Here is a 27,217-nt window from a genome sequence, read left to right on the forward strand (position 1 = left end):
AAGAGGTAATGTTTGAGCTGAATTTCAGAGGACAATTAGGAACTCTCCAGAAGCGATGACAGAAAGAATCACATGTGCAAAAGTACTGAGGTATGAAAGAGCATGGAAACAAACAGATACTAAACATGTGCTGGGGTTGCCATGCATTAGAATTATAGGAGGGCAGAAATGAGGTAATATAGGTAAGCCCACTGAAACAGGAAGCTGTGGCCCATGTGAAGGGAGTATCGTATTGGAATTAAAGAATTGCTGAGGGCTTGCTTGAGGGGGGGCGTGTGTGTGTGTGTGTGTGTGTGTGTGTGTGTGTGTGTGTGTGTGTGAAGATGAAACTGTTGGCAACATTTCCCACTTCAGAAATAGCAGAAGAGCGTGTCAGCATAAGGGTAGAGTATAAATTTTAGACTCGGGAGAACTGGGTTCAAATCCCAGCTCTAATACAGCTGGAATTCTAGCATAAATCAGCCCTGCTTGTCTCTGTACCACATGTAGGACATGTGTTAGTTCATTAATCCTCATAATAATCCTACAAGGTAGGTTGTAACATTACCTCCATTTTACAGATGGAGACACTGAATCTCAGAGAGCTAAGAAACTCTCCCGCAGTCTTAGAGCAGAATAATAGTTAAAATTTCAAACAATAGCTCTGTTAGTTACAAGCTTATAAACTTGGGACAATACTGCTATTATGATCATCATCACTAAAATAATACTAGATAAGCAAAAATAACATCTATTCTTGACTCCGAGATGGCAGAGGAGGGCATGTGCTCACCTTCTCCTGGGAGAACTCCAAAATTACAACTTGCTGCTGAACAACCATTGACAGGAGGATGTTGGGTCCCACCAAAAAAGATACCCCACATCCAAAGGCAAAGGAGAAGCCCCAGCAAGAAGGTAGGAGGGGCAAAATTGCATTTAGAATCAAACCCCATACCTGCCAGAGATGCTCGGAGGGTTCAAACATACCTTGTGCACACCAGGACCCAGAGACCCCACAGAGACTGAGCCAGAACTGCGTTTGAGTGTCTCCTGAGAAGGTACGGGTCAGCAGTGTACTGCTGCAGGAGCAGGAGCTCTGGGTGCAGTAGATCTGGGTATGGCATAAGCCCTCTTGGAGGAGGTGGCCATTAACCCCACCATAGAGCCACCAGAACTTATATAGGACTGGGAAAAGACTCTTGGAGGGCACAAACAAAAGCTTGTGCACACGAGGACCCAGGAGAAAGGAGCAGAGACCCCACAAGAGACTGACCCCAAATTGCCCATGAGAGTCCAGGAGTCTCCGGGGGAGGCGTGGGTCGGCAGTGGCCAGCTGCAGGGCTGGGGGCACTGAGAGCAGCAGTGCACGCATGGGACCTCTTGAAGGAGGTCGCCAATATCATCATCACCTCCACCATAGCTTGGCAGAGGTCAAACAACAGGGAGGGAACACAGCCTCCTCCATCAACAGAACATTGGATTAAAGATTTACTGAGCATGCCCCATCCATTAGAACAGACCTAGTTTCCTCCACAGTCAGTCTCTGCCATCAGGAAGCTTCCATAAGCCTCTTATCCTTCTCCATCAGAGGGCAGACAGAACAAAAACCACAATCACAGAAAACTAACCAATCTGATCACATGGACCACAGCCTTGTCTAACTCAATGAAACTATGAGCCATGCCATTTGGGCCACCCAAGATGGACGGGTCATGGTGGAGAGTTCTGACAAAATGTGGTCCACTGGAGAAGGGAATGGCAAACCACTTCAGTATTCTTGCCTTGAGAACCCCATGAACGGCATGAAAAGGAAAAAAGACAGGACACTGAAAGAGGAACTCCCCAGGTCAGTAGGTGCCCAATATGCTACTGGAGATCAGTGGAGAAATAACTCCAGAGAGAATGAAGAGACAGAGCCAAAGCAAAAACAACACCCAGTTGTGGATGTGACTGGTTATGGAAGTAAACTTCAAAGCTGTAAAGAGCAATTGCATAGGAACCTGGAACATTAGGTCCATTAACCAAGGCAAATTGGAAGTGGTCAAACAGGAGATGGCAAGAGTGAACATCAACATTTTAGGAACCAGTGAACTAAAATGTACTGGAATGAGTGAATTTAACTTAGATGACCATTATATCTACTACCGTAGGCAAGAATGCCTTAGGAGAAACGGAGCAGGCATCATAGTCAACAAGAGTCCAAAATGCAGTACTTGGATGCAATCTCAAAAACGACAGAATGATCTCCGTTTGTTTCCAAGGCAAACCATTCAATATCACAGTAATCCAAGTCTATGCTCCAATTAGTAATGCTGAAGAAGCTGAAATTGAATGGTTCTATGAAGACCTACAAGGCCTAGAACTAACACCCAAAAAGATTTCCTTTTCACTATGGGGGACTGGAATGCAAAAGTGGGAAGTCAAGGAACAGGCATATTTGGCCTTGAAGTACAAAACAAAACAGGGCAGAAGCTAATAGAGTTTTGCCAAGAGAATCCAGTGGTCATAGCAAACACCGTCTTCCAACAACACAAGAGAAGACTCTATACATGGACATCAGCAGATGGTCAATACTGAAATCAGATTGATTATATTCTTTGCACCCAATAATGGAGAAGCTCTATACAGTCAGCAAAAACAAGACCGGGAGCTGACTGTGGCTCAGATCATGAACTCCTTATTGCTGAATTCAGATTTAAGTTGAAGAAAGTAGGGAAAACCACTAGACCATTCAGGTACGACCTAAATCAAATCCCTTATGATTGTACAATGGAAGTGACAAATAGATTTAAGGATTTATATTATGACAGAGTGCCTGAAGAACTATGGACAGAGGTTCATGACATTGTACAGGAGGCAGGGATCAAGATCATCCCCAAGAAAAAGAAATGCAAAAAGGCAAAATGGTTGTCTGAGGAGGCCTTACAAACATCTGAGAAAAGAAAAGAAGCAAAAGGCGAAGGAGAAAAGGAAAGAAATGTCCATGTGAATGTAGAGTTCCAAAGTATAGCAAGGAGAGATAAGAAAGACTTCCTCAGTGATCAACGCAAAGAAATAGAGGAAGACAATAGAATGGGAAAGACTAGAGATCTCTTCAAGAAAATTAGAGACACCAAGGGAATATTTCATGCAAAGATGGGCACAATAAAGGACAGATATGGTATGGAACCAACAGAAGCAGAAAATATTAAGAGGGGGCAAGAATACACAGAAGAACTATACAAAAAAAGATCTTCATGAGCCCGATAACCACAATGGTGTAATCACTCACCGAGAGCCAGACATCCTGGAATGAGAAGTCAAGTGGGCTTTAGGAAGCATCACTATGAACAAAGGTAATACAGGTGATGCAATTCCAGTTAAGCTACTTCAAATCCTAAAAGATGATGCTATGAAAGTGCTGCACTCAATATGAGAGCAAATTTGGAAGATATAGCAGTGGCCATAGGACTGGAAACTGTCAGTTTTCATTGCAATCCCAAAGAATGCTCCAACTATTGCACAACTGCACTCATCTCACACGCTAGTAATGCTCAAAATTCTCCAAGCCAGGCTTCAACAGTACGTGAACTGTGAACTTCCAGATGTTCAAGCTGGATTTAGAAAAGGCAGAGGAACCAGAGATCAAATTGCCAACATCTGCTGGATCACTGAAAAAGCAAGAGAGTTCCAGAAAAACATCTACTTCTACTTTATTGACTATGCCAAAGCCTTTGACTGTGTGGATCACAACAAACTGGAAAAGTCTTAAAGAGAAGGGAATATCATACCTGACCTGCCTCCTGAGAAATCTGTATGTAGGTCAAGAAGCAAGCTAGAACTGGACATGGAACAACAGACTGGTTCCAAATCAGGAAATGAGTACGTCAAGGCTGTATATTGTCACCCTGCTTATTTAACTTATATTCAGAGTACATCATGCAAAATGCCAGGCTGTATGAAGCACAAGGTGGAATCAAGATTGCCAGGAGAAATATCAATAACCTCAGATATGCAGATGACACCACCTTATGGCAAAAAGTGAAGAAGAACTAAAGAGCCTCTTGATGACAGTGAAAGAGGAGAGTGGAAAAGTTGGCTTAAAACTCAACATTCAGAAAATGAAGATCATGGCATCTGGTCCCATCACTTCATGGCAAATAGATGGGGAAACAGTACAAACAGTGACAGACTTTATTTTTTGGGGCTCCAAAATCACTGTAGATGGTGACTGCAGCCATGAAATTAAAAGATGCTTGCTCCTTGGAAGAAAAGCTATGAGCAACCTAGACAGCATATTAAAAAGCAGAGACATTACTTTGCCAACAAAGGTCTAGCTATTCAAAGCTATGGTTTTTCCAGTGGTCATATATGGATGTGAGAGTTGGACTATAAAGAAAGCTGAGTGCTGAAGAATTGATGCTTTTGAACTGTGGTGTTGGAGAAGACTCTTGAGAGTCCCTTGGACTGCAAGGAGATCCCACCAGTCCATCCTAAAGAAAATCAGTCCTGAATATGCATTGGAAGGACTGATGTTGAAGCTGAAACTCCAATATTTGGCCACCTGACGCGAAGAACTGACTCACTGGAAAAGACTCTGATGCTGGGAAAGACTGAAGGCAGAAAAGAGGATGACAGAGGATGAGATGGTTACACGGCATCACCGACTCGATGGACATGAGTTTGAGTAAGTTCCGGGAGTTGGTTATGGACAGGGAAGCCTGGTGTGCTGCAGTCCATGAGGTCAGAGTTGGAAACAACTGAGCGACTGAATTGATTTTTTAAATGTGAAAAAAATTAGAGAAAGTAAGATTTCAACTATAGGGAAAAAACTACTGCCACAGTCAAGCAAGAAATGCAGAATTACTGAACTAAGACAATATGAACAGAAAGAAAATAAAGACATGTTAAAGAGATATGATTAACACAATACCCATGACAGACTGGAAATTACAAAGAATCAGAAGTGACTTCCCAAGTTTCTGGCCTGGATAATTGAATACATGGCGATGTCAGCTGCTCATACAGAGACAACAGGTGGCTGCTAGAGACAATGAATTCTCCTTTAGATATGTTGGATTTTAAACATCTGTACACATATTGCCCGGTAATCTGATGTAACTTGATCACTAGTTCTAAGGAAAGAGATCTGGAAATACAGATTTAGGAAAATTAGTAGTTTGGTAAGTGAATAACACATGGGTATGAGTGAAATGGTTCAATGAAAATGTTTTGAGGGAGGTAAGCAGCAGGCCATAAGTAGAACTCTAAAGGCCAGCATCATTTAAAGAGAAGATGAGAAGTGTCCCTAGTAGGTCTCAATAAGATTTTTACTTCACCAGGGCTATGCTCATCGTATCCACAGTTAGAAACAGTTTGTGCTTTGGCACTTACCTGGATTCACTATGTTAACAGTTACCTTCTCAGATTCAACACTCTGGGTGTTTTTCCCTCCAGCTCTTCCCCTAAGCACTGTAATTAGGCCTCTTTCCTCCCCATAGAAACTAGCTATTCATCTTCAACTCTTGCTCTACTCCTGGGAGTAGCTCCCTACAAGTCCTGCCTGCTGGTTTGCACTTTGCCAACCTGCTAAGCTGAACTGCACAAGGCCTTTTTTATATAACAAACATATTATTACATTTGTCGTTCAGTTGCCCAGTAATGTCCAAATCTCTGCGACACCGTGGACTGCAGCTCTCCAGGCCTCCCTGTCCCTCACCATCTCCCAAAGTTTACCCAAGTTCATGTTCATTGCATCGGAGATGCCACCCAACCATCTCATTCTCTGACGCCCTCTTCTTCTACCCTCAATCTTTCCCAACATCAGGAACTTCTCCAATGATTTAGCTTTTCACATCAGGTGATCAAAATACTGGAGCTTCAGTTTCAGCATCAGCCCTTCCAGTGAGTATTCAGGGTTTATTACTACATAAAACTTATGCAAAATATTATTACCTAAGACTTTGCATAAGGTCTAATTTACATAATAAATCCCTTGTCCCATAATTCATAAAGGTTCTGCTCCCCTGACTGAACCATAACTGATACATTCCATCCTATTTCTTAATTCTGACCTCCATACCCCTCATTTTCTGATAAAGAATAGCACAATTTCCACTGTCTCTCTGAATGGCTAGAGACCTATGGGAACTACAAGAAGACAATTACCAGAGCAGGAGCCCTGTTTCAAAGGCTTTTCAAGCCAAAAGAATAGTTTCAAAATCATTGTTATTCTGCATACAAGGTGTTAACACCCTCTATATTAATCTTATTTGCCTAACCCACCATTAAATCATTATTATTCTGATACAAGGTATTAACACCCTTTATATTAATCTTATTTGCCTAACCCACCATCCAGTCAGCCAGCCATTTGTTAATGAGTCAGCTAATGTCTAACACTCAGAATTGTATATAGTTATGTCTAGAACTTAAATGTAAGTGTAAGTTAGTGGCTTTCCTTTTAAAAGTTCAACTCATATAATCAAGAAATCATAATACAATAAAATATGTGCCATATAATTATAGATTGTACAAAGTGCTATATCATTTCCTAAACATATCTCTCTAAAATTTTTTAATACATTTTCTTCAGTCTTGGATGCTCTCTTTTACATTTTATATCAAATTTATAAGTAGCTAACAGTATTTTATTAAAAGATGTTCAACATCACAAATAAAGGAATGCAAATTTAAAACAATGAAATGTCATGTTGCCTACTGAATATAAAAACTATATCCCAGCTCATGAATAGGCACTCTTGGGAGAAAAAAGGATATTATGAAGATAAAAATAAAAACTAATGAAACAGAAAAAATATACAAAAAGTGACAATAAACAAAGTCAAGTTCCTTGAAGACCTGTAAGAGACAAAAGGCTGAAGGAGAAATAAGTTAAAAATAAACAATACCAGTAGAGAAAAAGGAAATAAAATGACAGATACCATGGAGAATAAACAAATAAGGAACATATTACAAATATTTGGGAGAGTAGATTTGGAAACTTAAATAAAATAAACTACTAAAAAATATATCAAGACTAAATCAAGAGAAAGTCTGAATAATTCAAACATTAAAGAATTTAAATCAGAAGCTAATCTTTCCATGAAGAAAATGCCAGGTACTGATGTCTTTACAAGCAAGCTCTACAAAGAAAAAGATAAACTGATTTTATATAAACTTTTCACATACAGGAGAAATATTCTTTACTCATTACATGAGGCTAGAGTAACTTTCATACCAAAACTAGACTAGAACAGATTAAGAACTAGTGTACTTATAAACTAATAACACTTGTGACCCTAAATATTACCCATGTGAATTCAGCAATGTTAAAAAATATATATATATATATCCTTACCAACTAAGGTTTGCACCAAGAAGGCAAGTTTGGTTCATTAATCAAAAGCAGAGAATGCTAATCTACCACACTAAGGGATTAAAAGAAAAAAAATCATTTGCTATCTCAATAAATGCAGAAAGAGTATTAGATAAAATATAATCTGGCATGCTGCAGTCCATGGGGTTGCAGTCAGACACAACTTAGCAACCAAACAGTAATAAAAATATAATACCTTTTCATGATAAAAACTCAAAATGATACCTTTTCATGATAGGCTTGAAATCTAAGATCAAGTATATGTAAAAACCATATAACAAACATTTAATATTGAAATTTAGAAAATATTCCCGTTAAGTATAAGACTCCTTGCAATCATCACTTGTATTCAACACAGAGATCCTAACTACTACAGAAAACTACTAGAGATCCTAACTACTGCAGAAAACGGAACAAAATAAAAGGTAAAGGGACTGAAAAGGAAGACACAAAACAGGTGTTATTTATAGGAAAACCAAAGGAATCAACAAATTATTAGAATGAGAGAGTTCTAAAAAGTCACAGCCACAAACATATATATATATATAATATATATAAAATAGTCAATTGTACATCTCTTCTCAAGTACAGTTAGAAAATGTCATTTTACAAATTATACCATTTATAATAGCATAAAAAACTATGAAGTATCTAGGAAAAAAATTCTAATAAAAGATATACAGGGCTTTCCCAGAGAAAGTATACAATTATATTGAAAGACACTGAAGAAGACTTAAATAAATGAAGAAAATCATGGAAAAGAAGATTCAGTGTTATAAACATGTCTATTCTTCCTAAATTGATCTATAAATTCAATGCAATCCCAAGCAAAATCCCAGAGGAATTTTTCATGAAAATTTAGATCCTAAAATATAAATGGGCTCTTTCGTTAAGGATAACATGGCTGTTACTCTGATTGGATACTGACTTTTCATAAAACTTTAACACAATATGGTACTGGTATAGAAATAAAGAAACAGATCAGAAAAGATAGAAAGAGAAAGCTCAGAAACAGACCTACATGCTATATATGAAAATTTAAGACAGACTGGGCTTTAAAGATCAGTGGGTAAAGGATTGATCTTTAATAAAAGGTGCTGGACCAATCAATTACTCATTGGGAAAAAAATTATGTACTTACATCACAACATAAGGAAAGGTCATAATAAAAGAAAGGGACAAAATGTTAAAATTTCATAAAAACAATAGAGAGGAAATGTTTTGATGACTTCAGGATAGGGAAGGACTTATTAAAACACAAATAGCACTAATCATAAAAGAAAATATTGATGAACTCAATAATGCTGAAATTAAAAATTCTGTTCAACAAAGGATCCAATATAGACTTAAAAAAAAAAAAAAAAAGCTAAAACTCTTAGATGTTTGCAGCACATAAAATGACAAAAGATCAGTACAGGAGATAAGTAAATCCTACAAATCAATTTGAAATCCAATGCACAAGTGGGCAAAGACACAAGTAGACATTTTACCATGAAAAAGTATATGAAAGGATGCTCAAAGCCATTAATAGTGAGAGAAATGCACATTAAGGCCACAGGGAAATATTCAAATTTCCTATATTTGTGAACCCTAAAACATAATGAGGGGACCAAATAGAAATGGGGATACAGAAGACTCATTAGGAAGACTCATCCACTGATAGCAGAGATATAAACTGGTATATAACCACTCTGAAAACATTTGATATTTCTCAAAAAGAGCTGAGCATATGTAACTCCATGACCCAGCAATTCTACCCTTGTGCCAGTACTCTGAAACAATGGTTCTCACATATTGGTATGCATCAGAACTCTTTGAGAACCACTGCTATAAAAGAAATTCTTGTACTTACTCATCAGGACACATAAAGAATACTAATAATGTACTGCCTTAATAGCAAAAAAAAAAAAAGAAATCCAATATCCTTTAACAATAGAATGAATGCATTGTGGCATAATCAAACAATGAGATATTTATCTGTAAAAACAAGATGAGATCATGAGTGGACATTTCTAACTACTCTTTAAACTGTACATGTATATTTTGTATACTCAACTGTACATATATTTTGTCATTAGATCTTTTAAGTTCCACTGCTATCACCTACTGGCCATCTTTCTATTGTCTGGCCCAACCTTGTCTCAGGACTTGAATAAAAGGGGTAGTTACTGATCTCCTCTCTTCCCAGATGGCTCAGCAGGTAAAGAATACACCTGCAATGCAGGAGATGCAGGAGACACGGGTTCAATCCTTGGGTCAGGAAGATCCCCTGGAGAAGGAAATGGCAACCCACTCCAGTATTCTTGCCTGGCAGATACCATAGACAGAGGAGCAGAGCGGCTATAGTCCACGGGATCGCAGAAGAGTCAGACACAACCCAGCAACTCAACAACAATTGGATCTCCTCTACTGACTGACTTTAACATACACATCTTACCACCTTCCTCCTTCCCAATCGTTCAACCATTTCTCCAGATATTTTACATTCCCTCAAGTTCCTGATCACTGTTTCATGACTATACACCTCACAATCAACAATTAGAACTGGATACAAGACTTCACATGTGGTCTGCCAGACAATATATTAAAAACTCTCTCTGGCTTGCAGAGAAAGTACAGTATAGTATAGTCTAAAAACAAGTGTTTTGCAACTATATCATACTAGTTACTCCTACTGACTTTATCTTATCTACTAAAATTCTGAGTAATTTTTCATATATGATGTCAAAGATACACCTTAGAAAACTGCCCTTTTGGGACCAAAAGGATGGACTTCAAATTTTTATTTTAGATTCAGCCCTTATAACTTCTTTAGAGTGACGTTTATTCTATCATCCATTCTCTAAGGACTTCTCCATATTTTACATTCTTCATAAACTGAATGAGTCATCGACAATATTCAAGAAGCAAGGACAAAGACCAGAGGCACAGCACTAGAAGTCTTCCAAATTAATCTGTATCCATTAATGGACTCTCTGGATGTAACCATTCAGCTGGTTAATAATCCTCCCACATATTTCCCTATTCCCACAAGGATATTAAACAAAACTATTGTAAAATATTTCACTAGAACCTAAAGGAACTGAATATCTAACTCTGTCTTGTCTTTCAGCCTAATAACACTGTTAGAACAGTACTGCTGTCCTGTTGGACATGATAAGGACCCCTCCCGAGGATGACGTAATAGGGAAATGGAAGAAAGTTGGTTCACAATGACTTCATGGAACTGCCATTCCTGCCCCGAGCTGCTTATTGCCAGATTAAGAAAAATAAACTATTTTGAATAAAGAAAAAAGTGGGGGAGGGGTACTGCGCCAATGGATTGAAGTGATCCTAAAACCAAGAATTCAAGCCTGGAGAGAATCAAACAAGCCAAACTACACAGTATTTTTCTTCCAAACAATTTTAATTCTGTTCCAGCCCCAAAGAAGGGGAAGAATCTAAATTTTAAAATAAAAATAAAATAAAAATTGCTTAAAAACTAAGTCATTAAAAAATTAAGCCCCCTCCCTTACCAATAAATACTGAAATGATATATACACATGAGGCTCAGGAAGGAGGCAAGAAGGGGAACCTTGGGGACTCTATCCCATGGCAAGGTCCCAACCCTTCTACCAATTCCACACTCTTTGCCAAAACATAGAAGAGCAAGCAAAGAGGCAGAAGAGATAGACCACAAACATGTGTGGCCCCAGAGAGAGCTGAAACATAATACAAGACACAAGCGTCTTACAGGGCAGAGGAAGGAAAGCTGTAATCTAAAACATCCTCCCAATTCCAGTTGCATTACTAGAAGTGGCTGATGGAGCTGCCAAGTGCCCTTGAGCTTATCTCCTTGCCTCCACTCTCTCTTCAGCATGCAATCCAAGGAGGGTCATTCACATTGTGGCCTCGATGCCACCGTGGCAGCAGCCTGGCTGCTGGAGCCCTGAGGCTTCCCATTCACCACCAGCAGGAGGGGCGTCTCCACACGAACACTGGAAAAGGAATAGTCCTGGAAAAGACAGATATACAGAGACTAATTACAGATCCTAGGATGGAAGAAACTCCTGCACAGGGATATACCATATTGACTTTCTTTCCCTCCTTTCTACCTTCTTCAGTAGATAAACCCCTTACCTCCATCTCACATTAAACAAACCTGAGCTTACATAAGGAATGCAATTTTCCCAAAGTTTTCAATCTTCAAAAGGAATATCTGGGGCAGGTAGATTGCCAGTACTGTTATTACAAGAAAGGGACAACTGGATATATGTACATATATAACTGATAACACTTTGCTGTACACCCAAAACTAACACAACATTGTAAATCAACTGTACGCCAATAAAAATTTTTAAAAAAAAAAAGGGACAATTCTCTAATTCAAAAAGGACAGGATCCTGGCAATGCCCAACAAAAAGAGTCCCACTGGCTCTACAAAATCTGCCCTTCCCACAATGTTTATCAACAATTATAACTAAATACACACAGTGGGCAATCCAGAGCCAATGGAAAGTCTGAGGAACTCTTAGATCAAGTGTTTGTTAGGCTATAAATTAATCTGCCAAATATAGATTGACTTCTCCTTTTATACAGGGAGGAATTAACAGAAGGTAGGTTTTAAACATTCTCCTAATAACAGAAAATATCAGCTCACTTTATCAGTTCAAATGTACTTTAAGTTGTAAAACATGTTGCTAAAAGATCTTTATCCAAAATATACTGTTCCACTTGGAGTGTAAAGGAGGTTCTTTTTAAGTCAAAGTAAAGACATTCTCATAAAGCAATTTTTTGAAACATCCTAACAGGAACATGAGTAAGTGACCCCCAAAAAAACAATTATAAAGGATTATAGTCAATAAACATGATATAATTTTCAACCTCACCAATAATCAAGAAACCAAAGCCAAAGAACACTGATGCTATCCTTTTCATGAAAAATCAGCAAATAGTTCAAAGATTTCTACACAGAATTGCAAAGAAATACAACTACATTCACTGTTGGTTATTAACTGGTAGAACCTTCCAAAAACTAATTTGGCAGTATATATCAAAAGCCATAGACTGCATAAGCTTAGAAACTAAGATTTTACCTTAGAAACTCACTTTATTTCTTTAGTCAATTAATTAAACTTAAGTAATAATCATGGATATGGGCAGATAAAAATATTTACTACGGTACTTTCAGAATAAAGAAAAATTGTAAATAATCTAGATCTGGGATCAGCAATTTTTTTTGTAAAAAGTCAAACAGTAAATATTTTAGGCTTTGTGGGTCATATGGTCTCTGTCCCAAACCGTTCAACACTGACACTATAGTGTAAAAGCAGCCACATGGATGCTCAGTCGTGTCTGACTCTGTGACCCCTCGGACTGGAGCCCGCCAGGCTCCTCTGTCCATGGGATTTCCCTAGCAAGAATACTGGAGTGGGTTGCCATGCCCTCCTCAAGGGAATCTTCCAAACTCAGGGATCAAACTGAAACTCCTCCACCTCCTGCATTGGCAAGCAGGTTCTTTACCACTGAGCCACTTGGGAAACCCCCAAAGTAGCCACAGATAATAGTAAACAAATGAGCATACTTTGTTTCAAAAGAATTTAATTACAAACACTGAAATTTTAATTTCCTGTAATTTTCACATACCATAAATTATTAGTCTTTCCATTGTTTTTATTTAAACATATAGAAACCATTTTGGGCTCACAAGTCATATAGAAATAGGCAACGAGCCAGATTTGGTCAGTCAGCCATAATTTGCTGACCCTAGATCTAAATGGTTTGAAAAAGTGGTTAAACACCTGCTCTTTAGAGTTTTATGAGGATTAAACGAGCCAGTGCCGGCAGTAAAACTCTAAATACAGCGTCTAGAGTCAGTTAAGTGTTCAATAAATTTTTACTATCCTCATCATCATCAGCTCCTCGGTCTTAACTCAAAACAAAGTTGTAGAATATGGAAAGCCAAAGGAAATGTTCACAAACATCTGCATATAATATTCCACTCATAATTTAAAATATACATACAAATGTGTATATATTTTTCTGAAAAGAAGAGACTACAGGTTTACATTTCAAACTGTTAACAGCAATAACATGTGAATGAGAATATTTCAGTCTATTTTTAGAATTTTATTTTTATTGAAATAATTGGCATATAACATTATGTAAGTTGAAGGTATATAATACAATGTGTTTATTTGATATATTGATATATTTCAATGTGATTACCACCACTGTATTAGCTAACACTTCTATTACATCACATAATTACCATTTCTTTTTTATGGTGGGAACAATTAAGATCTAGTCTCTTGGTAACTTTGAAGTTTATAATTCCATATTGTTGTCTATAATCACTATGCTGTGCATTAGGCCTCCAGGACTTATTTATCTACTGGTTGCAAGTTTGTATCCTTAAACAAAACCTCCCCAATTCCACCATCTACTGTTTTCACAAGTTCAGTTTTCTTAGATTCCACATGTGATATCACATGTATTTTTCTTTGCTCTGTTCAGTCCATTTTTTAAATTCTCTTTGTTTACCAGTAGTTTTTAGTAAAGAAAAACCAAAATAATAATAATCATCATCTAGCTTTTAGTAAAAAATAATTATATATATGTGTGTAGATATAGGATATCATACAACACATACACACATATATATGCATTACCTTACATATATACTCCGGGAGTTGGTGATGGACAGGGAGGCCTGGCGTGCTGCAATTCATGGGATCACAAAGAGTTGGACATAACTGAGCAACTGAACTGAACTGAACATATATATTTTTTATAAGAGGTAAACTTGGTCCCACTTTGAGAGCCTATGAGCTGAGAAAGAATCCTAGCCATCACTCACCTTTCCCTTGTGCTGAATTCGGTGAAGACGAAGGTTAGGCTCAGGGATGGCTACAGAGTCCCCAATGAGCACTCCCCAGCTCTGCACCATATTATACACCATAACTGCATAGCAAGGTCCATCTGAATCTACCAGGCCAAATGTACTGCCAGGTTAAGAGGGATGGGGGAAAAAAAAGTGAGCAGCAAAGAAAAGCAGAAACAGTGATTTTAATAATACCAGCAAAATAAACAAATGCTTTCATAGTTACTTCCTTAGAAATCCCATGGCAGGTACCATCATTCACTATGTACACCTGAGGGCTCATTTGTCTTAGATATGTATCTTTAAAAAACATCCCTAAGACTCATCAATCTCTCACTTTCCCAAGAACCTGGGAAACATGCACACTGAAGCCTTCAACAAATATTAATAATGAATTAGCTCAAAATGTTACAGCAGAACAGTATTCCTGCTCTACCAGTTTAACTATCACAATATCAAACTCTCTAACCATCACTGCCAATTTACTTAATTCCACAAACTTTCACTGAATACCTATCAGGTGTCAGCCACTGTGCAGTGAGACATCAATCCAGCTATGACTGACTTTATTAGTTTAGTGGATGTCAGACAATTAAACCATCACTTACAATACAACTGCAAAAGGTTCCAGACTAGCTCTTTCCTTGTGCTGAATTCAGTGAAGCCAAAGGTTGGGCTGTGGAGGCCCAGAGAAATATCTAAATCAATGGAAAGCCAGGAAGGCAGCCATTTAGACAAGACCCGCAAACTGAATCTTAAGGAATGAAAAACTACTTGGGTTAAAACAGGAAAATTAATCCTCAGTGGAAATTTAAAAAACCTCTGCAGGGAAGGGAATAGGGCTTGACAAGAAAGGAACATGAGAAAACTTCCTGAGGTGGTGGTACTGTTCTCTAAAGGCATCTGGGTTATATGAGAATATCCATTTGTCCACTAAGATTTTCACATTTCATTGTATGTAAATTTTACATAAAAAAGAAGAAAACTATGAACAAATACTGAACTCTAGTTAATGATTACATGCTGAATACATACTAATGTCTGCAATTACTTTGAAATGCACCAAAAATAAGAGATCAACAGATGAATAAGGGAATAGACAGATGTGATAAACTAAGTATAATAAAATATGAATAGTAGAATATATAAGTACACAAATTTCACTGTAAAATTCTTTCAATTTTGCTGTATGTTTGAAAAATTTTATAATACAATGTTGGAGGAAAAAATGCAATCTATATCAAGAAGCAGCAAAAAGATTATCCAGGTACAATAATTGTGTGTAAAGACACAGAGGCATGAAAATAGCTGTTCTAAAACCTACAAAATAATCCTAAGGTTGGAATAAAATGTACAAGAGGAAAAATGACAGAAGACAGTAGACAGGGGAAAAATCATACAGGGCTTTGTGTATTAAACTAAGGAGTTAAAACTTCATCCCAAAAGTTACACAATACCAGTAAGACATTTTAAATACGAAATAGCAATGGTCAAATCTATATCTGGGGCATATTTCTTCACACTGTGGAACACTGGAGGAAAAACAGGGAATAAGGAGGCTTGTCTGGAGAAGTGCTGAGGCTGAATTAAATTAGTAGACACAAAGAAGTAGGGACTAAAAGATATATCTATTGATCTTGGTGAATGCTTCAAGGCAAGAGAATGGAGAAATTAGAACTTAGAAGTCTTAAGTGACTGACTATAGCTGATACCATTGATTGACAAAGAATTCAGGGAGGTGAAGGAAACTGACAAGAGAAAGATGACATTAGTAATTTTGAACATAATGAGTTAGAGATTTTATCAAAGCCCAGAGGCAGCTGAATACAGGAATTCAAAACTTGGAATTGAGGCTTGGGCTGGAGCTAGACCTGTGAGCATACAGGAGGCAGCCAAAGCCTTGGGTTTATATGACATCACCAAATGAGATGACCTACAAATGAGATGGTGAGGAATCAGTGCTCATGCTCACTTGGCACACTCGAATTCACAGCAAACACTGCAATCAAGCACAGCATCCTCTCCTGGTGAAAAAGCCTCAGAATCCTTCTAACCAGTAAGTCATGCAGCCACTGCCAAGTGATCAAAGTTGGCACTTATTTGCCATCCTGGTAGAGAAAGGAACAGAGAAGGCAATGGCACCCCACCCCAGTACTCCTGCCTGGAAAATCCCATGGACGGAGGAGCCTGGGGGGCTGCAGTCCATGGCGTCGCTGAGAGCTGGACACAACTGAGCGACTTCACTTTCACTTTTCACTTTCATGAATTGGAGAAGGAAATGGCAACCCAACTCCAGTGTTCTTGCCTGGATAATCTCAGGGACGGGGGCGCCTGGTGGGCTGCTGTCTATGGGGTCACACAGAGTTGGACACGACTGAAGCGACTTAGCAGCAGCAGCAGCAGAGAAAGAAAAGAAACGAAAACAGAGTCTACCTCGAACTTAACATTTAGAAATTAGGCAGAAAAAGAGAAACCAAAGAGTAGCAAAATATGTGTTCCGGAGCCCCTAAACCTATCTTTGTTTATACTTCCTCATTCCTCTTAACTCTAAGATCTGCTCTAGTAACTGAACTTTTCTCAACTGTCTTCCTGTTCTTCAATTCTTCAAATACATACACCACGAAAAAGCCATGGAGGAAAATCAGGTACATAGTAGGAGCTATATTTTAGTTTGAATGAAGCAGAAGGAATTTGAAAGGCAATAGTGACAGAGAAGTCAGAATGCTGTGGAGCCATGTAGTAGAAGCTACTGGTGATCCCAGAAACAAAAAAGTTTCAACAGAAAAAGGAAACTAGTCAGTGAGGGATTGGGAAGTGAGCAAAGGACCAAGGAATGATGGCACTGACTGAACCCTCATTTTTCAAAAGTTAGAATTTTATAAATGAATATTATTAACTCATTTCCTCTGCTCAACTATTAGAACCGTTCACTCGGGTGTGTTACATTTTTTTTTAACTCCCTACAACACATATAGCAGATGCTCAATGAATATTTGTTGAATAACATCTGAGAGAATCTCTCCAACAGGCCTTAAATTCAAACTCAAAGCTCACCTCCCAGAACTGCTTAGGCATACCTAAGTCCAAACAGGATTTAGAATTCTTTCTCCTTTTACTTCCGTGATCATGAAAACACAAAGAGGTAGGAGAATTTTAAGGTTTCCATCTTATAAAAATACTTCCTATCTTATAAAAAAAATGTAGCTGTCAAATTTCAGCTTCAGATGTAAGAGTCGACAGAACACCAAACTCAGGGAAAAACTGGGTGGTAACAGAATCTACAGAGAGACTGTCAGACATGACTTAGACAATACAGTGTCTCTTGGGACAGTCACAGGAGGGAAAGAGAACTCACTGATCTCTGACCACTAACAATTATCTTCAAGTTTCAGAGAAAGGCCAGCAAATGAGAGCAACTAGTTTAAAAGGATGAAAAAGAGAAAAGGTGAGAGAAACTCACAAAGGGACTTTCTCCTCCGTGGTGAGGCTGAACACCACCTTTCCCAGGACCACAGCTCCACTATTTACACCAGGGTGCAGAGCACTCAGGGGCTTGCGCTCCAGAGTCACCTTCTGCCCCGAGGCTGACTGATAGCGCCCATCACCACAAGGGCCCAGGTGGGCTGGGCGCAAGTTTCCCAGCATGCTCTGTAACTTTTTGGCCTTCACCTTTCCCTGCAAAGAAAAAGGAAACAGGTAAGAAGCTGGAAACCAATCACTCTCCTTGAGAGTCTAGTCCTCCCCACCACCTACCCACTTCTGTAGGGTCACTACTACCAAGGCCTACTATTTTACTGACGTACAGCAGAATAAAATAGCAGGATTCTGTCTTCAGACATCTTTACCTTGCTCTCAAGGAGGCTGGTTAATCTAGTCAGGAAATCCAGGAGCTGTTGCTCTCGTTGCCGGGGCTCTGGCCAGGCAGGGTCCAGTGCTGCAGCCCGAGAGAAGCCCTCCAGAGCCTCACCATAATTCTCCTCATATTTATGTAACTGCACAAGAAGTAACAAAAACCCTCCCAATTAAAGTATGTTTAACACAAACTATGCAGAAGTGGGCTAGCACAGTGGGCTAGGAATCTTGAGAAATAAACTGTTTTCCTATTCCCAATTGTCTTCCTACTCTACAAACATTCCCAGTTTTTTTCCTGTTCTACAAATGAACTGCATGAAGAGCTGGTAATACCTTATATCCTTTTTCCTGGCCAAGGTGATCACAACCTCAAAGGTGAAATCATTTCAAAGAAGCTAACTTCCAAACTCTAAAACAGTTAAGCTGCATATATTGGGTGATTCCATTTTTATGTTTATAATGAAGATTTTAGGAAAGTCTTATAAACTGTGCCCCCCATCCTCTATTCACCCTCCCACCAACTCAGCCCCCTTTCCTTTCCCTTTGGATACTTTAGTCAAACTAAGCAAGCTTTTCCCAGAAATAATTTAGCTTTCCTCTAGCAGTTAGTACCTAACTTTGTCCCTGTGAGTACTGTTATCCTCACAGGCTAAGACCTAGATAGCTTATGTATTTGACTTTCCGATGACCACTCCCCAATATAAATGATAATTTCTTTTTGTTTTTACCGTTGCCCTGTTCAGATGAAGATCAGGATTGCTGGAAGCTGTCCTGTCAACCTTCTCCTATAGTGGAATAAGAAGACCATCAGTGGCTCTTGTCTCAGTCTTAAGGATGGCCATATACAACATGTCCTAAACCTTGTCCGTCTCCTTGGAAAAATTTAAGTTTTTGCTTGTCAAATTGTTTCCTATACCCACACTATTATACAGTAAATGCTTGTATGGAACATATTACACAGTCCCAGAAACCTCAAGGATGTAAGGGCTTTGTATGTACATGGAACTTTGAAATATGATTATAATTTACCCAAGTAATAGTATAAAGATTGAAGTAATATGTGACTAATATCTGATAAAAAAAATTTTAATTAATGAGATGCTAATATAAATGAAGAAAATCTAGAAAACAAGTGATGCTGATTTAACACATTTCCTCTGCCCATGAGTCCAGCTTCAGACACAAACGGAATCATGTTACTACATCTAAGCCCCCTTAAAACACACAGAGAGAGCCAATTCTGATTCACTAATTTAAATAGCTGGCCAGGAACCATACAACCGTATAGACAAACATATCTGCAGCTATCTTGGTGGCTATGATCACTTTATTTTTTAATTCTATTCACTGCCTGGCACACTGCAAAAGCACAAACAACATGAATTAAAATTATTTAAATGACTGGTTGAAATATGTTTAAAAATGCAGGTCTGATGAAGAAATTAAGAGTTAAAAGCAATTATTTAGCAGAAGCCAAATATAAAATTTTAAACGAGTACATCATATTATACCTAAAAATGTAAGCAGTTACCAGATTAAGAAATCAGAGTAAAACAAAATACTTCTCCCTAAAAAGTTCCCTGACTGAATAAAAACCAAACCTGCTGACTACACAGGTTGGGTTGAGTTAAATGCCACTGTTAAGGCTACAGTGAGAAGCACAGTGTGTGAGGAAGTCGTCTCTGTCATTTTTTAAAAAGCCATCTTATTACTGCATGTTCCTCTGTCGTGAGTGTGAGTCCTACCAGGTGAGCTGCAGTCATCAGTACAGAGGCAAGAGAAAGAGCCTGGTATACACATCTGTCCCCACAGCTTCGGGGTATGGCTGCACCAGAGTATACCAGGGTAAAGCCAAACAAACAGTATGAGAAATGTACTTTTTAAGAAACTAACTTATTTGAGTTAAGATATGTTTGAAATACAAAAATTGGTTGTATATTTTAAAGCAATAATTCTTGGAGACATTCTGTGATTAAAAATTTGACTGTGCTTATTAAAAATGGTTATCTATGTTTCAGAATTCAGTTTTGTGAAAAATAAAGTTTCTGTGGGATGGTAAAAAAAGAAAAGAAAAAGGAACAGTCCCTAAACTGCAAACATGAATATAAGGTAGCTATATTCCTTATTCTGCCACTCAGAGCAAAATAAATTGAAAAGTGAGTCTCTATGTCAAGAGAAAACAAAAGAAGGTGAATAAGAAGTCTAAATAAAAAGTACTCAGGAGGCCAATGTAAACTTTGTTAACAATGAGCAGTCATGGACTCAAAGCCTGAAGGAAACCCCCCTACAAGTGGATATTAATATAAACAGCCTGAAAACCTAAAGCAAAGCATAAGCTCCAGTGAATTGATCCCTCGGATATAATGTAGAATGGACTACATGCTATTTTCTATTTTAGCCTGTGGGAAATCCAGATTCATACTATTTAATGATTAATCTGGGGATACTGCTTAATTTATACTTAAGTAGCAGAGTTTTAATTTTTTAAAAAAATGTGTATATATATATTAATAAACATTATTTTTAACATATACTTTTTTCCCCATTAAAAAGATGAACATATTGGGATGGGCTCTGTGATTTGGTTACACAAGCCTATATAAGAACTCTAGACAGCTCAAATAGCTACCTCGCACTGAGGCGCACACTGCAAGCAACTGCTAATACTCAAGTTATAGAAAGAAATACCTCACCTCTGCAGGACTTGCTTCATAAAACCACACCCATCAGATGCCAGCAAACACTCCCCACACTGCTTGCTAAAACATCACAAAGAAGACTGAACAACATTTTTGCTTCTGTTGCTGCCTCTACATATCCAGCCTGGGTGACCATAAATACTTACTGCTTGGGCATAAGCACTGAGGGCTTGCTGGGAGATCTTAGGGTTCTGGCCAGTATTGAAGTAAAGAGAAAGGTAGGCATTCCCCAGAATATCTGAAAGAGAAACACAGATTTCTGGTTCTGCATGTAAGAAGCTTAAAGCCACCACTTTATCCTAACAAGTAAAAAGCTGAACAGACTAAAAAATCCACAACTCCTCTTGGATGCATAATAAAGGGGACAATAGGGGTAAACCACTGCTCCAAAATTACACAGACAGAGCTGAATATAGGGAGTTATCACTTAGCAGAAACTCAGGAGCTACCACAGCAACAGTGCTGGGCTAGGAAAACCTAAACTGAAATTGATGAATTCTGGAGCCTCACTGTGGACAAACCTGGGAGTTAAAAACTCCAAGGGTACCAGTCATAGGGGACCTCCAACAATATTGTAAGATTTACCTCCAAGAGCTCAACCAGATTCCCATAGCAAATATCGAAGAATACCCTTGTACTTCTAGCAAAGGGAGGGGACAAAGAAACTTTTTTGAAATATGCCAAAGCACGCCATTCTTGTTGTTGTTTGCGTGGGTTTTTTTGGCCACACTGCGTGGCTTGAGGGCTCTCAGTTCCCCAACGAGGGACTGAACCTGGGCTACAGCAGTAAAAGCCTGGGATCCTAACCACTAGGCCACCAGGGAACTCCTGAACACTCCATTCTTAACAAGTACCCCCAGGAGAAACTAGTTAACCAGAGCCTAACCTGCTAAGGTATTATCAGAAGGTAACTGACCTAAGGAGGGGAAATATCCAACTCCAACCAACTCTAGCCATCCTGTGCCTCCTAAGTGGGGGTGGAAGGGCAGAGAAAAAACTGAGAAACACAGTGATGGACCATCTCAGAGCCCAAGTGCTAAGTATAACTATTTTGATCACCCTCAAAAGTCTGTATGAAAGGCCCCACATCTGAAACAAACCAGTAATGACACTATACTCAGGGTATACCCAAAATTCCTCTGGGATAAAGAGGCAAACATGAACCCAAAGGAAACAACAGGAGACTGCACAAAAGCCCCACTTTGCTTATAGGGAAACATAAGCCTCCTCTCTTCAATGAAAAGGTCCAAGAGGTACTAGAATAGTGGTTCATCAAAATACCTTTTGGGCTCCTTCAAAGCAAAGATGCCCTGGCTTCACACTTAAGAGTCAGACTCAACAGATGGGCTCCAGATGATCCTGGTGTGCAGCCACGGTTGAGAACCACTGCTCTAGAAACCTGCTGGAGATCTTTTGAAAGCACTCACACCAGGAGCGGCCATCAAGGATGTCCATCTGCACAGCCAACTTAGCCTGTCGGACACTGTCCATGACATGGCGAGAATGTTCATCTCCGGAGTCAGTCCGCAGCTGGCGAAGCACCATTGACAGGTTTTGAAGGGAGACTTTGTTCTTGCACTACAAATGGAGAAACCACATACTTAACCTTCATGGTTCTCTTTCTCCTTTCCAGATCTATTTTATTTCAGGCTTCTAATTTTTTATCTTAACTCTTACTGCCATCTGTATCTAAGACTCCCATCTACAAGGATCAACTTGGTTACTTTTCACTTCTCATCTACCTCTGAACCTGGTCCCATCATCTTCTTCCTCATCCACCTCTGCTCCCCTATCCTTTCTCCCCTCTTCTGATTCTGTTCTCTTAGTTCCCATGCAGTTCTACTCTGGTATTCATGGCCTAGGGAAACTCACAAAACCAGAGAAATCCCATCCTCCCCATCTGTGTTTTCTGGGGGCACAGTGGGCAGCTCACATGGGTGAGGGCTCCTGAGAAGCAGGTGTGGGCAGCTGCAACATCCCCTTTCTTCCAGTACACCTCACCCAGCTGGTTCCAGGCTTCTACCAGCTTAGGCTCCAGCTTCACAGCCTTTGACAGAAGCTCCTCAGCCTTGGGGCTATAGTTAGGAGTCACATTCAGTGCTTTACCGGTCAGCATCAGAACCTGGGCATTGCCCTGGACAGAACCTAGGAGGAGGGGAAAAGATAAAGGAAACCCAGACAGTTTTACAGGTGAGACCAGGGTACTTTCAAGGAATCATGCTATGCAAGTTCTAGCAATCAAATAATTAAGGAAAATCTTCATGAACAAACAATTTATTGAAAACCTATTATGTTAGAAAACAAGGTAACAAAGAAAGCATTATCTCTACCTTTGAGGGGCTTATAATCTAGTGGAGAGGACAATGTCTATCCATGGAAAATTAAAACACAATGAGAAAGAGCATACCGCATACACCCAATGAATGGACTTTACAAAGTGAAAGGGAGAAAAGACAAGACACTCCAGGGAGAAAAATGATGTAAACAAAGACAAAGTAGCAGAAAGGAGAAATACATGTGGCATGTTCATGGGAGGATGGATGGTTCAACCTGAATGAAACAAAAGGCTCCTCTGTAAGTAGGTAGTCAGAGATAAGGGTAGAGGGAAAAAATCAGACAATGAAGACTTGAATAACAAAGGGCTGGTTTAGACCTCAACCAGTCAAGAGTAGGAATCTTTGAAGATACTTGAGCAAAGAGGCAGACAAGAGATGAGATTAAATTCATGAAGCAATTATTTAGAAAGATTATGGCCACGGTCATTATTTCAGTAGATTTGAAAGTAAAAGAAATTAAGTGACAGAAAGGTCAGTTAAGAAGATTACTGCAACAGTAATCAAGCAATAAGTATGCTCTTTTTCATTTCACAGCATTTGGAAATGGAGTTTGGGGAACGGAAAGGCTGCCATCCTGCACAGGCACCCTGAGAAGAAACATTCTGTTGTACTAACTTGTAGCAGCCACAAACAGAATACCAAAGAGTCTACAGAGAGAGCAAAGCTCCATCACATTTCAAGAACAGCGGGTTGTGTGTTCTTTTGGGACTCATACCCACTACTTCCTCCATCTGCTGCAGGGTCTTCTCCATCTCTTCCCGCACATCTTGTTGCTTCCTCCCAGCATGCTCAACACTATGTGTCTCGAAATAGCACTCGCGAAATGAATACAGCTGATCCACCAGTTCCTAGGAAGATAAGAATGAGACCATTATAAGAATGGTCTCCATTAAGTGGAGAGGATACCAGACAAGTAAACTTTGAGACTGGCTAGCCATACCAACTTTTGGCCTAGAAATGCTGATCCTCTACCTCACCTAGGAATGACACAAGAGGCAGGTTGCAGACAGGGAAGGAAAGTTGTTCAGCCCACTCTCACACTGTCCCAAGTCAATCTGTACCATGATGACAGTCTCTCCTCTTAGACCCAGCAGAGCTTCCAGCATGATTAAGCACTTCACATACCTCAGTCAGGAGAGAGGAAATGCTTTGCACCTTGAGATAAAACAAAGTTAATAAGATCATCCTATCTAGTACTGGTCCCTAAGTATAAAATTTTGAAATTTACCCTTAAAACTGGACTTCCTAACAATAAAAATCCCTTACCCCTGATATTTCCTATGCCGATATCTGAAAATGTGACATTTGTGAGTATGACAAATGTGAGAGCCATTCTCTACAACAAACAGGCCAATTTAAGCTTGATAAGTTTTGTATTTTTGCAGTTTTGTTTCTTTAGATATTTGTGGTTTTTGTTTGTTTAGTTTTTATCAAGTCATCCTTTGGCTCGCCTGCACTCTTTCCAAGTAAATGTTCTCCTTCCTCTTTAAATATCTCTGTTTGAGTCTTCCTGGGACATCAGTCAAAGCTTTTCCATTATCTATTCTTTCCTAAAACAAAACAGCAGTAGAAAGGTATAATCCAATCCCACCAAGTCTTACCAACTACCTCTGCATCACATCCCAAATCCATCCACCAGTCTCCATGTCACTATAAGGACCCTCAACTAAATCAGCATCGTTACTTGCCTGAACTATTTCAACAGCTTCTTAACTGGTCGCTCTGCTTCTACTCTTTCCCATTCTCCTCATATAGCTGGAGTGGTCTTACAGAAATGTAGGTCATGTCACACTCAGATAGTTTCCCACTGCAGACAGAATAAAATCCAACTCCTTATTATGACCTAGAAGACTGTGAGATCTGACCTCCCACCATTCATCCTGCCACAAACTTCACTTCTTATCACTCTCCTACACTATTCAAGCCACACTGGCTTTCATCCAGGTCCTCAAATCCACTCTCAATCCTGCCTACACACATGCTGTTCCCTCTGCCTGGACGTTCCTTTTCCAGACCTTTGCATGGCTCATTCCTCTTCATTATTTAGGTCTCAGTTCAAACACCAATTTCTCAGAGAGGCTTTCCCTGACTACCCAAACGAAAGTAATTCCTTCCTCCTCCACCCTACTGTTAAATCACACTCCTACTTTTCTTCACAGTATTTGAAATTAAAATTCTACCCAGAATGATGAAATTAGATTATCTCCTTCTATAACAGTGCTTTTCAAGTTTTATTGTATTATTTCCAGGACCCAGCCTACAGAGATTCTGATGTTAGTGGTTTTAGCAGAACTCAAAATTCTGCATTTTAACAAGCACCCTGCATGACTTTAATAGAAATGACCTGTAAAATACACTTTGAGAAAAATCCTTAATATATTCCTTCTAACCTAAAATGTCTATAACAATGAAATAAAGTTTACCACCATTCCCATGAATAGCAACATCACCATCCTTTTCCTCTCTCTACTCCATTCTCCCATTCCATCCTTGCGCCTTCCCCACCCACCCCCAAGATACCCCAGTATCCTCTACCTCGCTGCTTAGGGCATCTACCACAAATAAGAGCAGGAAAAGACAACTCTCAGCAAATATTACAACCCATTTCCTTTCATCATGCAGTCAGCAATAGCTAATATTAAGAATTATAGAGAAGGTCTTGGAGAAGGCAGTGGTACCCCACTCCAGTGTTCTTGCCTGGAAAATCCCATGGACAGAGGAGCCTGGTGGGCTGCCGTCTATGGGGTCGCACAGAGTCGGACACGACTGAAGCGACTTAGCAGCAGAGAAGGTCTTACTGTTTGCTTCTACTTGTAATAGAAAACATACAAGAAATTGTTTGGCTTTGTTGGTTTGTTTTGCTACAGTGAACATTTTTAGTAACTTTTGTCCTGGCAAAAATCAATATATATATGTCGTTAAAATTCAAATAGGTACATGTAAAATAAGCAGGGTAAAAAATTCTTCATGATCATCCCAATAACCCCAGAGATAACCACGGCTTAGTTTACCTTTTCAGGTTTTTTCTATACATATACAAACATACATACACAATGTTTGTAAATACAGTGCTAGATTTGAGAATCTCTGATTTCAGACAGTCACACTAGGGAAAAGAATTACATCCAAGTCAACACACTCTAAAAAGTGTTATTAGCCTAATCTACTAAAGAAACAAAGAAATCTCATCAATGTTTAAACTTTTGCCTTAGAAGCCTTTAAGAAAGTTACAAACCTGTCATAAGTCTAACATTTACGTTTCAGGCTGCCTTAGAATACAAAAAACTCAGTTTCTGAGATTTAAGAAAAATCTTGGATTATTAAAAGAAAAGAGTGAAGCAATTAGTTAGCTCCTATCTACCAAGTACAAGACCGTCCCAGTTACCACAGTCAACTGTGGACTGAGTGCAGTCTGGAGCCTTCTGCATTAGACCCCAAACTGGAATTGTGGAGTACACAAAAAAATCAAAACTGTTAAATTCTAAGGAGAGTAACCAGAATGCAAGCGGTGCAAGCCATTGCTGTGATTGTTGCCAATTTGAAAGCATGAAAGTACTGAAGAAGGGGTCTTATCAAAACTACAAGCAATAGGTAATAGCTCCTGCAGATGTGCCAAACTCACGTGTATACTATTTGTTATGGGTGAATGGGGGGAGGGGGGAATACAACCTCCCAACAATGTACAGGAATAAAGTTAGGAGCAATAAATCCTCTTCCCTACAGGACTGAAATTGACTGCAGTCGGGTCAGCACCACGGGATCCCAACAAACTGGCTGCGCCTGTCGCTTGGCCCCGAGGGGGTCCTCTAGCCCGTTGCGGCTGCACCTTCGGGAGTTGTTACAGTAACCACGGGGACACAAGTAGCGTCGGGTATGTGTCAAGAAATTCGCAGGCAGTGTATAAACTGGGCTCTCTACTTCTTCCCAAGTAACAAAAGCAGATATGTATTTTAATCTATGACCCCACCTGCAATTTCTGCAAGACCTCCTTGACTTCTTCCTCTTCAACAGCCATCATTTCCCAGCTTCTCCGCCCCCGACCTAAAACCACAGAGACGCATACCCGTCCCCAAGATAGAGCCACAGCGACATCTAGAGCTCTGGAGGCTTATGGCACCTGAGTGAAAGAGCT

General features: G+C 39.3%; 1 protein-coding gene across 3 annotated transcripts; it reads right to left on the reverse strand.

The window, feature by feature from the left end:
* On the reverse strand, positions 10,724-27,144 carry TTC5 (tetratricopeptide repeat domain 5). 3 transcript variants are annotated; one of them, XM_005685417.3, is made up of 10 exons: positions 27,053-27,144; positions 23,801-23,933; positions 22,683-22,894; positions 22,177-22,327; positions 20,896-20,987; positions 18,779-18,835; positions 18,044-18,190; positions 17,659-17,873; positions 14,175-14,319; positions 10,724-11,330 (listed from the first exon to the last, which is right to left on the reverse strand). In XM_005685417.3, the coding sequence occupies exons 1-10, from the start codon at positions 27,101-27,103 to the stop codon at positions 11,211-11,213; spliced, it is 1,323 nt and encodes a 440-aa protein (XP_005685474.2). In that variant the 5' UTR covers positions 27,104-27,144; the 3' UTR covers positions 10,724-11,210. The 3 variants fall into 3 exon arrangements, with proteins under 3 accessions (XP_005685474.2, XP_013822398.2, XP_005685475.2); XM_013966944.2 differs by lacking the exon at positions 27,053-27,144 and adding an exon at positions 24,211-25,565; XM_005685418.3 differs by lacking the exon at positions 27,053-27,144 and adding an exon at positions 24,063-24,203.

The sequence above is a fragment of the Capra hircus genome, chromosome 10 (assembly GCF_001704415.2).
Source record: "Capra hircus breed San Clemente chromosome 10, ASM170441v1, whole genome shotgun sequence".
In the NCBI taxonomy this organism is placed as follows: domain Eukaryota; kingdom Metazoa; phylum Chordata; class Mammalia; order Artiodactyla; family Bovidae; genus Capra; species Capra hircus.